The sequence below is a fragment of the Misgurnus anguillicaudatus genome, chromosome 1 (assembly GCF_027580225.2).
Source record: "Misgurnus anguillicaudatus chromosome 1, ASM2758022v2, whole genome shotgun sequence".
In the NCBI taxonomy this organism is placed as follows: domain Eukaryota; kingdom Metazoa; phylum Chordata; class Actinopteri; order Cypriniformes; family Cobitidae; genus Misgurnus; species Misgurnus anguillicaudatus.
Window position 1 is genome coordinate 29,749,856 of NC_073337.2, and position 13,474 is coordinate 29,763,329.

Below are 13,474 nucleotides of genomic sequence, written 5' to 3' on the forward strand. Positions count from 1 at the left end.
TGATTGGAGAGGGGAAAACCTATAAAGAGGTGCAAAAAATGATAGGCTGTTCAGCTAAAATGATCTCCAATGCCTTAAAATGGAAAGCAAAACCAGAGAGACGTGGAAGAAAACGGAAGACAACCATCAAAATGGATAGAAGAATAACCAGAATGGCAAAGGCTCAGCCAATGATCACCTCCACGATGATCAAAGACAGTCTGGAGTTACCTGTAAGTACTGTGACAGTTAGAAGACGTCTGTGTGAAGCTAATCTATTTTCAAGAATCCCCCGCAAAGTCCCTCTGTTAAAAAAAAGGCATGTGCAGAAGAGGTTACAATTTGCCAAAGAACACATCAACTGGCCTAAAAATTGTTCTTTTTGGGTCCAAGGGCCACAGGCAGTTTGTGAGACGACCCCCAAACTCTGAATTCAAGCCACAGTACACAGTGAAGACAGTGAAGCATGGAGGTGCAAGCATCATGATATGGGCATGTTTCTCCTACTATGGTGTTGGGCCTATTTATCGCATACCAGGGATCATGGATCAGTTTGCATATGTTAAAATACTTGAAGAGGTCATGTTGCCCTATGCTGAAGAGGACATGCCCTTGAAATGGTTGTTTCAACAAGACAATGACCCAAAACACACTAGTAAATGGGCAAAGTCTTGGTTCCAAACCAAAAAAATTAATGTTATGGAGTGGCCAGCCCAATCTCCAGACCTTAATCCAATTGAGAACTTTTGGGGTGATATCAAAAATGCTGTTTCTGAAGCAAAACCAAGAAATGTGAATGAATTGTGGAATGTTGTTAAAGAATCATGGAGTGGAATAACAGCTGAGAGGTGCCACAAGTTGGTTGACTCCATGCCACACAGATGTCATGCAGTTTTAAAAAACTGTGGTCATACAACTAAATATTAGTTTAGTGATTCAGAGGATTGCTAAGTCCCAGAAAAAAAATGTTTGTACAAAATAGTTTTGAGTTTGTACAGTCAAAGGTAGACACTGCAATTTTTTTGAACACACCCCTTTCAACTAATACCCCAATTGCACAGCCTTAAGAGCGTGCATATCATGAATGCTGGGTCTTGTTTGTTGTCTGAGAATCTACTGAACCTACTGGTAACTTGTTTGCCACGTAGCAACAAAAAATACACCAAAAACCTTGATCATTCTGGCTAGTCACATTGCAATGCTATTATTTTGAACAAGACTGTATATTCGAATATCAAAACTGAAAATCGAATGTCAACCCACGGAACGAATATTCTGGTCCAGTCCTACAAATATGGGAAAAATTTCTTTTGAGAGAAACCGAGCAAAAAAACTACAACCACATGTAAACAGACCCTTTTCTGTTTCCCGGCGGCGGAGTGATATATCAGCGAGCAATGAGTCTTCCAAGAGAAGTCAATGGAATTTTACAAAATGCCAAATAAAGCACGACAGAAACTGTATTTCGCTACACAACTTGTTTTTAATCATCAACGAACACCACGAACCACTCGGTGAGAAGCACAGTTTTGAAAATAAACGTTTAGTGTTGTTTTAATGACATGTTTGTGCATGGCCATTGACTTCCATTCTGAAGCAGTCAAGAGACGCTTCTAAACCAGTCAAATACTCAAGACACGACCCATTATCAAAATTTCTGTGTCCATCACTGTAGTTCATCCAAAACAAACCAGAAATGAGACTCAAAGTGTTAAATACCGGAATTATCCTTTAACAATTAGTGTTCAATATCTGTTTTTTTTCTGTGCACTGTTTCAGGAAGCCATCAATAATGAGTTTGATAGATATCTCTTGGACAATGAGACGGCTTCTGAGGGAAAATGTGAATGTATTATATCATGTCTCTCTGAACCAATGACTGAAAGAATCACTGGAGGATACTATGCAAGACCAGGAGGTTATAATCTCTTCTGTCGGGACCTGGAGAACATTGTGATTCAGTACAATACACAGGCCAATAAAGAAGTCAAGGTCTTTAATTTTAAATTATAGTATTAACTTTATAAAATATGACAATACTAATTGTGACAATTATTTACAAAGTTAATGTTATGCATTGTACCAATGCCATAGTTATGGTATCATTCCAGAATTATCTATCCATTGATATTATATAAAAAAGGAAAGCGCACCAAAAAAAATCCAAGAAAATTCTGTCATCGTTTACTCACCTTAATGTTGTGCTAAACTTGTTTCAATTTCTTTGTTAAACACAAACAAAGATATTTTGAAAAATGTTTGTAACAAAGCAGATCTGGGGCACCGTTCACTTTTATAGTAGGAATGAGTAATACTATGGAAATTAATAGTGGCCCAGATCTGCTTTGTTACAAATATGTTTTTGTATTTAGCAGAACAGATACATTTATACAGGTTTATATGTGTAAATAAGTGATGACAGAATTTTATTTTTGTGTGAAGTATACCTTTAAAATCATGTTTACTCTTTCCTTGTGTGTCTATATAGAGTGCTGAGGTGTTGGAGAAGTTTTTACAGGAAAAGGCGGCCATTACAACATCCATCCTGCAGGCTGATAATAAACTAACTGAAAATGAAAGAAGGATTTGTGGTAACGGCTTTGTGTTTTTAACAGAGTATACACAGTATGCACTAAACATGAAGTGTGAATAGGACGAGCCCAGTTTTACATGTAATTTTTTTCCAGAGGAGAGAGAGAGGGCAGTCCTTCTGGAACAAGAAATTAAGTCCCAGGAAGAGAAGCAACGTCATCTGGAGGAGAAGATGGAGATTGAACGACAGAATAATGAAGAGAGAATGAGACAGGTCATACAGATGATGGAAGATGAGATGTTTCTCCAAAAACAAGAGACGGAGCGTGCGATGGAGAGCAAGTTAAGAGAAAAGGCCGCCCTGATGGAGAAAGGCTTTCAGGAGAAAGCAGATAAGATGGCTCGGGAGATTGACGAGTTAAAGAGAAAAAATGCTGAGGCAGAGGACAGAACCTCAAGAAGTTGTTCACAGATGATAGAAGGTCTGCAGCGAAGACATGAACAAAACATGAAGGCGTTGAGGCAGCAGCATAGACAGCAGATGCAAGAAATTAACAGCAGACCCAAACGTTCATCTTCATCCTGTTCTATACAATAAAATGTGTTCATATTATAGGTCTTTAACCGTTTTCAGGCCAATGCATTTGTGTTTGATGCCTAATTTCATTCTTGGAAAAAAATTAAAAATTTAAAAAATATTTGGAGGACCCCTTGTTTATTAAAGGTAGGCCCATATCATGAAAGTCTTTCCATGTTTAAGTGCTTTAATTGGGTCCCCAGTGCTTCTGTCAACCTAGAAAATGTGAAAAATCGACCCAGTAACTTAGTTTTGGTAAAACATTCTCTGAAAGCATGTGAAAAAAATAGATCATTAAAATCTGGTTCCCCTTGTGATGTCAGAAAGGGATTTTATTATCATAATACCACCCCTTACTCTGCACTTGTATCCAACCACGGCACTGACATTTAGTTGAGAGAGAGAGAGAGAATAATTGACAGCACAATTGAGTTCCAGTTTCAACAAACCACCATCATTGTGATCAGTGTTTATGTTTCATCAGCTCATTTACATTTTAAAGGACACACCCAAATTGGCACATTTTTGCTCACACCTACAAAGTGGCGATTTTAACATGCTATAAAAAATTATCTATATGGTATTTTGAGCTAAAACTTCACATATGTACTCTGGAGACACCAAAGACTTGTTTTAAATATATAAAAAAGTTTTGTGAAATGGCACCTTTAAAGATTTTTGAATACATAGTGCGTATAATCTTACTCACAATAGTTTATCAGTTAATATCTTAATATTTTACTTTTTCCCCCTAAAAATCCCCAAAATGCAACTCAAAAACCAGTGAGCATTGGTGATCCCTATGTTCCCTTACTGGAAATCACGTGACCTTTAAGCATAATCAGCGTAAGGCACGGTCATTGACACAGAGTCAATTGGGAAGCTGTGTGTACAGCAGTCAGTGCTGCAGACCTTGCAGATGATCGATCAGCCAGTGGTGGTGGTGGTGGTGGCTGTGGTCGGTCTCTATCGCACTGGGAAATCCTACCTGATGAATCAGCTCGCTGGGAAACAAACAGGTTAGACCCTCACCTGCAATGCTGATAGCAACAAAGTTTATGTCTGTGACCACCAAATTGTTGCTTTTACCCAGCTGTCCAATCATGGTGGAAGAGGGGTGGGACAAATACCACAATGGCTATGTTTACATGCACAAAATTGTATCAATCCGACTGAATTTAATCCGATTGAAGGTTACGACAATAAAGTTTACATGCACCCTAAACAGTGCAATCTGATTTAATTGTTCATTGACATGTACATTCTATATAATCCAAACCGAACGTCTGCGCACAGCCAGAGTTGCCAGATTCGCATATCAAAACCATCCCAAAGGACATTCAAAACTAGCCCAAAAGCATCTCAATCACTATATACAGCCCAATTACCAATAACTAATGAACAAAATCCTTTCATCTTTAACCTGCAGAAAAAAACAACTGGTGAAAACAGTTTAAACAGTAGCCCAAATCTAAACTCGAAAAAAAGGAGATTATGTGGCAACGCCATGCTGCGCACAACATCTCTCATTGAGTTCACGCTTTATCTCTGGATAAAGTCAAAACTGAGTTGGAGAAAGTTCTTCTTAAGAAGTTTTCAGATATAGGCAATGAAAACAAAATTTTTGAAAGGCACAACGCTATTGTATTGCTTTATGTAGCCTAATGCTATAAAAGTACACATGACCACTGCAGAATGTACAGCGTGCTGTGTACAGCTCGTGATCCCATTACTGTTATGTGTGTTGCCATTGCTTTAGAAATTGCATGTTTCTGTGACGAAAATCATACGTAAATAAGAGGTAAATATAAGACGTTAACTTGAGCACAATTGTTCTGGTTTAAGGAGGTGATAACATTTTAGAGCTTACAGGACTAGATCACAGGATCTAAAGCCTGAGAAGGAGGAGCAAGTAGCTCCGAACATCCTGGAGGTTGAGGAGCTCAATGTGGAAGCTGGAGGAGCTGAAACACGCAGCGTCAGCTGAAGCTTGGGATCTGATCCTCTGGGATGTTAAAGGGTTTATGTAAAGGGTTTTTATTTTTTTCTCTTTAATGAAACTTACTATTGACAAAGTCAGAAACATTATAATCATTCCATAATATGGTAACCGAAGTGTCTCCAAAGCAGCTGCCATTTTTAGTAGAGTGCCTGGCATTTTCACAGTCTTAAACACACTGTTGTAGACATGTGGGCTAAGAGAGACATGATTCAGTTACATGAAAACAAGTAATTGTTTATTTTGTGTGTGTGTGTGTGATTTTCAGGGTTTGAATTAGGCAGCACAATTGAGTCCAAGACGAAGGGCATCTGGATGTGGTGTGTGCCCCACCCCAGTAAAAAAGAAACCACTTTGGTGCTGCTGGACACTGAGGGACTCGGAGATGTGGACAAGGTAGGGTGACCACCTCCAGTCAGACAAAATGTGGGACAAGTAGCATGGTGTGGGACAATGTGGGACAGACATTTTAAAGCTTTCAGACACAGCCATAGTTTCAAATGTCACTAGCAGTTTATAGGGGCCATGAATTCTTCTGATGGGGTGAGGAGAGATCGAGGTGGTGGTAGGTCAGGGCACCATGTTTAGCCTGGCTCCGCCCTCCTACATGCTTCTGCTTAATTTTCATTTCGCTTCAGCACGACATCTGAGACTGCTCTGTAGAGTTTCGTTTTCTCTGGCAAAAATCTGCAGGTCCAATCACTGAGCAGAGGGGGGTGGCTAAGAACAATGACGTTGAGGTCGTGCGCCAGACTGAGTGACATACGTCACAACCAAACGTTAGCGATTGGTTATGGCAGATTCAGAGTGACTCTGGGCAGATCCAATAGTTTTAAACTTCAACGGAGGACTCTCCTTAACGGAAGTAACGCTTTGCAATGGAGCGTGGCCAGACTCTATGTACAAATTAAATGAATGTAAAAGAGTCTGGTTGGACCAGGCTACACCATATTAGCAAATTCACTACTTTTCTGGCTTTTGAATTAACCCATGTATTTAGTTAATAGTTTGCTGTAAATAGGAGACAGGGAATGTAAAACAATACTTTCCAAGTTACGTTCTTTTTCTAACTCTGTAAATGTTTTTTTTTCTGTCTCAGGGGGACTCAAAGCATGACACCAACATCTTCTGTCTGGCTGTGTTACTGAGCAGCACTCTGGTATACAACAGTCGAGGGACGATTCAAAACAAGGAGGTTGAAGAGCTGCAGTATCCTTCTTCCTCAAGTTATTTAAAAGTATTTTAGAAATGTATTACATATACTATACAACAAAAAAGAGAAGGCGGCAGCATCTTGTATAATGTGCTCAGTGTTAGCTTAGTATCTTATCTGGACTTTGGTCTCGTGGCCTTAAATTGCTTGTGCTCGCTTAGTCTACGAGTCTCATCTGTCATTTTAACGCTCCAAAGTGTGCTCATCAGCTCCCCCTTTGCACCCTTGATGCGGTATTTGGCGGAGCCTACACTGCAGCAGGGTTCACGCACTTTACCAACCCAGAAGTTCTTGCGAAAGAGCAATCAGACGACGGATGGAAGGAGTTCACACTGATGGGCAACTTCTCTTCCTATTTCCGGCATGACGCTTGAGTCTGTCCCAAAATACGACTCCAGTGCGCCCTTGTGGACTCGCGTCAAGGGTCCCTAAGGTCCCCACTACATGATGTCATCAAAGTGTGGACTCTGAGGAGGTCCACACCTCCGGAGTGTGCCATTTGGGACAGGGCCTGTGTTGTAAATATTGCTGTGTGCCTGCTGAGCGAGCTGAACATAAATAAAAGTTTTCTTTATTGAAATAAGAAACATTACAATCACAACAACACCCGACTTACAGCCACAAAGACTGCAAATAACAGATGAACACAGTAAATCTGTCAAGATCTCAGCAGAGGAAGATTAAACACCAGCAGAGAAAGCAGTCAATTTGACGAGTGGTTGCTGTCGCTCATGATCTTTCTGGCTTTCCTAGCACACCGTTTGGTGTAGATGTCCTGGAGGGAGGGATGCTCACCTCCTACAATGTAGCGGGGAGTTAGCACAACTCTCTGCAAAGCTTTACGGCTGCCCGCAGTGCTGTTCTCGAACCAGTCAGTGATGCAGCCGGTCAAGATGCTCTCAACAGTTCAGGTGTTGAATGATTTATGGATGTCTGACCTCGTCCCAAACTTCCTCAGCTGCCTCAAAAAAGAAGAGGCGTTGGTGTGCCTTCTTCAGCAATGCATCTGTGTGAACTGACTATGTGAGATCCTCAGCAATGTGGACGCTGAGGAACTGTTGACTCGTTACACCTGTATCCCATCAATGGTAATGGGGATGTGTTCTGGGCTCCATCTCCTAAAATCCATGACTAGCTCTTTGGTTTTGTCAGTGTTTAGTGAGAGGTGGTTCCTCCTGGCACCATTTTGTCAGAGTGTGCACCTCCTCTCTGTAGGCTGTTTCATCATCGTCAGTGATCAGGTCTACAACCGTTGTGTCATCTGCAAATTTGAGCTGTGTGTGACTGTACAGTCGTGAGTGTACAGGGAATACAGGAGTGGGATAAGAACGCTGCCCTGTGGAGCACCGGTGTTGAGGATCAGCGGGGTTGAGGTTTTGTTGCCCACCCTGACGCCTGCCTGACAGGAAGTACAGGATTCAGCTGCACAGAGGTCTGTCTAGCCCTGGAGCCTGGAGCTTTTCGACAAGCCTGTCAGGTACTATGTTTAGCTTTAAGAGTACATAAAATTAAATATAGATATGTCTTTTAGTTACATATATGACATTATATTTAAAAATGATTGAACCAAATAGTGTGTTTGTAAAAAAAATATGGAATAAAAATTGTTTTGTTAGACATTGCATCACAAGTTGTTGTTTAAAACCCACTTTGTGTTCATGCCTAAACAAACAGTCAGATATGTTACTGAACTAACAGAGTGCATTAAAGTCAAATCATCTGATGAGGATGCTGATGAGTCAAGCGAGTTTGTGAAGTTCTTCCCTAGTTTTATCTGGGCTGTAAGAGACTTCACCCTTGAGCGAAAGATTGATGGCAAAGATGCAACAGAGGATGAATACCTAGAATTTGCTCTCAAGCTAAAACCTGGTAATTAAAGATTATTTGAATACTTGTCCTCATATTTATTATCACAACAGAACTTTTGTTCACTAAATGACAATGTATAATTTATTATGTAGTATTCTCAGAAGGTGGATCATGTGTTTATCTGTTTTAGGCACTGGAAGAAAAGTGATGGAGTACAACCTGCCCAGGGAGTGCATCCAAAAATTCTTCCCTTCAAGGACATGTTTCACTTTTCCGTTTCCAACTGCTCCAGAGAATGTATCTCGCCTGGAGAGCTTAAATCCTGCTGACCTTTCCCCTGACTTCCTAAAGGTCACAGATAGTTTCTGCAAGTTTGTCTTTCAGAATAGCCAGACGAAGAAGCTGAAAGAAGGATATAGAGTCACTGGCAGGGGTGATTAATGAGAAAATATCTACTACTGGTTATCTATTGTTCAATTTATATTCTTTCAATTATTTAATATCATTGTGTTTCTGGGCTTCTTTTCGTTCTTTGCAGTTCTGGGTAATCTTGCAAAAACATACGTGGACACAATCTCTAGTGGGGCTGTGCCATGTCTGGAGAATGCTGTGATCGCTATGGCAACGATTGAGAATGAGGCTGCAGTGAAGGAGGGGCTTGATGTCTATGAGAGTGGAATAAAGAAGCTGAAGAACTCTTTCCCTCTGGAACTGAAGGTTGTGTCCTCAGAACACCAACGCCTCAGCAACCTGGCAACACAAACCTTCATGAAGCGTTCATTCAGGGACACTGATGGGACATACCTAAAATCTCTTGAGGTAGGCCAGATCTCCACAGTACATTAGCATGAGGAGCATGTCATAGACGTGATCTGATACATTATAGTACAACTGAGAACTGCTACTAACATTCATATGTTATGTTTATAGGAAAACATTAAGAATCTCTTTGAAGGATACCTAATTCTAAATGAGCAAGCTTCAAAGAGTAAATGTGAGGATCTTCTGTCATCTCTGACTGCACAAATGACGGAAAACCTCAAGCAAGGACTCTACGCCAAACCTGGCGGCTATAATCTCTACTGCAACGATCTGGAGAACATTGTGCAAAAATATAACTTCCAGGCCACAAAAGAAGTCAAGGTCTTGCTCATTTTACACGTCAATATCTTTTTTATCATTGTTGTCTTAATTATACACGGTTTCTGTTTGTTAATAGGCTGAAGAGGTCCTGGATGAGTTTCTGAAGCAGAAGTCTGTGGAATCTAAAGCTATTTTGCAGGCTGATAAAAAACTAACTGAGAAAGAGAAAAAGATTAAGGGTGAGAGTCTTAAGCCTTCAAATACCCAGTTTGTAAATTCTTATTTCCATGTGAAACATGCCATCAAAGGTTTGGGTACTTGTGAGACTGCTGCTAGATGATCAAAGTCAAAATGATCATGCATCACATTATCTGCCAAACTATGAAAACAAAATGTCCAGGAAAAGGTTAAGTGCAACTTTTGTCCCTTTATTGAAGTCCACAAAATGTTTTTTAGTAGGTACAGGGCACCAGACTTTTTTTTTTTACTAGAAAATCCGGTAAAAATTATGGGAATTATGATTATTGTTGTTGGGGATACACCTTCCTCAGTAGAAATAAATGCAGTGGGTGCATCGGGGACCCATCCAAGATGGCGGCCGCAATGATATGTCAGCTCCAATAGGCAGGCTCAGTCTATGAGGCGTCTACGTATATAATGTGTATGGGTCGAGCCTGGTTGAGTTAAAAAATAAAATAAAATGGCGGCCATAGAAGCAGCTGAACCAAAAATTTAGTTTAAATAAAAAGAAACCATTGCACCAACATATCCAAAGTTTTTATTTGTTTTAAAGCATGTTTCCTTTTTTTTGTCAATAAATGACCAGAGGAACAAGAGAACGCTGCCCTCTTGAAGCAGGAAATCAAAGCTAAAGAGGAGAAGCAACGACAACTAGAAGAGAAGATGGAAGCGGAGAAACGTAGTAATGAAGAAAGGATGATACAGATGAAGCAGAAGATGGATGAAGAGATGAAGCTTCAGAGATTGGAAGCTGAGCGTGCCATGGAAAGTAAACTGAGAGAGCAGGCGGCTCTGCTGGAGAAGGGCTTTAATGAGAAGGCAGACATGATGACTCAGGAGATGGAGGAGTTCAAGAGACAGAGCGCTGAAGCTGAGAAGAATCGAGCAAAAGAGTTTCTAGAGATGTTAGAGAACTCCAACCAGAGACATGAAGAGTCAATGGCCAAGATGATGGAGCAACACAGAGAACAAATGAAAGCCTTACAAGAAATGAATGCACGCTCTTCAGATGGATGTTGGATCTTGTAAAGAGAATAAATTAAATGATAGCCAGTCTCAGAGGCATGCAATTGCACAATACAATTACAGCATATATAAAGGTATACATTTACAATTAAACGGTACAGTATAGTATTGATCTCTATGTCCAGATGAAACTTCAAGGAAAATAGTAAATGTCACTGTACAGGTATGTTTTCTGTACCTTGTGTACATGACTAACCTATGATTTATTATAATTACATGCATAGCTGACATTGATATTATCTTTATTCATAAGCAGTGACAAAATACTGTTAATTCAATGTTAATATATTTCTCTGGTTTTGAAATACATGATAGCATCACATAACATATTTATTTGTGAAGAACACAAAAGAGTTTGTGTTTGTGTTAGGTCTCACTCCTTAATATCTGTGTTTTCCATGTGCATTTTCCATTTACTCTGTATTTTATTATTTAATCAGTACTTTTGATTGCTTGTATTTGCCTAATGCTAGTCCTCTGTTTGTTTCACATTGCATTTGGGTATTGCAAAAGTTATGAAATTTCATGACATGAGCAGAAAGCAACTATGTACTCATAATCTAGATGGGGTCAGATTGACCTCAAAGACAGTAAAAGCGGTATAAAGAGTTTTTACTGCTACATTAAAATCACATGCTTTTATAATTTTACTGAAGTAAAATTTAAACAGAGTACTTTTCTGGGAGTATTTTCTTTTAGGAGGTCTGTACTTGATTCCTGTACTTTACCCAACATAAATGTAATATTAGAACTTATATCTGTACTAAAGGACATAAATACACTTACATGCACTCTTCCCTTAACACTGCACTAAACACGGTTTACTAAAGCACCAAAGAATCCCCAACATTCTATACATTGTTTTCATATTATAATCATGTACAGTATATGACAGTATGGCGCTGGACATCTTGCATTTCTACTTCAAAATGATTTTAGTGTCATTACTACAAGCTTTCATAGTAGGAAAACAAACAAATGGAAGAATTTCATTGTATTTGTTTTCCTAGTATGGAAGTCAATGGTTACAATCAGATGTGTGCTTATCATCATTTATCAAAATATCTTCACATTAATTTTTCCTCAAATCATTTGTAAAAAATACCACAATATTGCATAACAAATTGCAGTTTATTTGAATTTCATTGCGACTTTATAGACGGTTTCACAGTAACAACATAAACACGCGGCTTTCGTGGTCTTCACGTAACTTTCGGTAAACTCTGTTAAGAATAAATAACAACAAAGTCCTTTTAAAGTAGTTTATTTATATAACAAGCAAAATAAACAACACGTAGATAACATAGGAACCCAAAACATTTGTTATTTTCGACGAGGTATATGTTCAAGAGTTCGGTTTCAGCAACTAGTCAGACCATTAAACAAACAGAAACCAGAAGTAAAGTTCCGACCAGACGCTTATCCGTCACCGCACGTGCGCCTGATTAAACCGTCTATAGACGCTTTTACTGTTTGTTCACAATGATGACGTGACAGCGTATGCGAGTGCATTTAGGCAACAGAAGTATGGCAAGAATCAGCAGTGAAGCAACACAGAGAGAGAAAGCTATTTTAATAAGTTGACTTTATCAACTTTTTTAAAGCAAAACCAAAGAGTTTTTTTTACCTTAAAATAACGTTTCCAAAAAGTTTCAGTGGTTCATCCACTCAAAACAGGGTGAATGGCACTTTCACATTCGCTTTGCAGCCCTCTATCGGCCAAAACCGCACTAAGGAAGTTTCCAACCGTCGGGTAGCGGTCCTGTAGTTCGAGTGAAAACTACAAAAACTTGCTTTACGGCAGACCTACAATTCAATCAGAGCCAGCTATGCTGCAGTATTTACGACAGTGGTAATGAACAATTACGCTTCTAACCTGTAGGGGGAGCAAAGAGCAATAAGTCTTTAGTGTTGCTTTAACACAGCTAACAGATCCGTGTACTATAGTGGAGTGGATAGAAGACGTTAGCAGATGGACAAAGTTGCCAGATACATATATACGTATATTAGTATATTATATTAGTGCAACCAAACGCAACAACCAGACATTTTGATGCTGGGAAAACGTTTTAATAAACTTTCTGAGTTGCTAACACATTAGAACCACTGAGGAATCAGATGGGAACAAGAAATCATGTTAACAGATGAGGTAAAGTAATCAAATTTTATAAATGTTGTGTTTTATGTAAGGTTTAATGTAATGTTCAAAACTAAATTGTTAGTCATAGATGTTACAGTATTAGTCAAATTTAATGGTGTGCTAACACAGCACAGAATTAAGTGTTCAGATCAACAAATTTACCATAAACAAGCGAGTAGCCCGACAGATGCTATATTCCGCATTTGCCCACGACACTGTTGTCATGTGGTTTCTACGTCAGTAAAGGTGGTAACAAAGGGCAACGTGGATATTAACAGGGACTGCACTGCCCCATGTCACTGTTTAGAATGGCAATTTTCTTACGATTTACAAGTTGTTGAAAACATTAAGAGATATTGTTAGTAATCAGCTGGATAAAATATTGGACTAGTGGTTTTTGGATATTTTACTGCAACTATCTTACATATTGTACCTTTAACTCCCATTTTAATAATGCACATGTTTGTCATTAAATCTGGTATTAAAAATTGTAGTTTTATGAGTCAGAATGATAAATGTTGTATGAACTTTCATAATAAATCTGACGCAAGTTCACCTAACCATATTAGACACACTGGTCAATTATGATCAATTCCCCGTAGTGTTAACCATTCAGAGTTTCGAAAAGATTGAAAACAGTTATGACATAAATAAGCTTGGCCAGTTTAAAACACGCTTCGAACCACTGATTCGAAACAAAAGATTCATAAATGTTTTTGAGTGTTTCAAAATCGACCATCACTACATTACAGCAGTCAGTAGTTTCTATAAAGTTAGTTTTAAGCTTTTTGACTACTTTGTGACAGGCAGATCAAAAAAATATCTGATGTTTTATTGTTATATTTTAACTTTGCACTTGGTTTAGTAGTGGGATCG

The 13,474-nt window shown here is 39.0% G+C and overlaps 1 protein-coding gene across 4 annotated transcripts in view; it reads left to right on the plus strand.

Moving 5' to 3' along the window:
- LOC129431703 (guanylate-binding protein 4) overlaps window positions 1-10,777 on the plus strand; it is a 68,082-nt gene extending 57,305 nt beyond the window's left edge. For 3 of the 4 annotated variants that reach the window (XM_073869309.1, XM_073869307.1, XM_073869308.1), the window contains 8 exons: window positions 5,356-5,483; window positions 6,187-6,296; window positions 7,979-8,169; window positions 8,300-8,542; window positions 8,648-8,928; window positions 9,040-9,252; window positions 9,329-9,431; window positions 10,019-10,777. In XM_073869309.1, coding sequence (XP_073725410.1) covers window positions 5,356-5,483; window positions 6,187-6,296; window positions 7,979-8,169; window positions 8,300-8,542; window positions 8,648-8,928; window positions 9,040-9,252; window positions 9,329-9,431; window positions 10,019-10,461 — 1,712 coding nt within the window. In that variant the 3' untranslated portion in view covers window positions 10,462-10,777. Of the gene's footprint in view, window positions 1-3,992; window positions 4,108-5,355; window positions 5,484-6,186; window positions 6,297-7,978; window positions 8,170-8,299; window positions 8,543-8,647; window positions 8,929-9,039; window positions 9,253-9,328; window positions 9,432-10,018 lie in introns of those variants that run through there. The other variant, XM_055189697.2, reaches the window with a different exon arrangement.
- The last annotated feature ends 2,697 nt before the right edge of the window (window positions 10,778-13,474 follow it).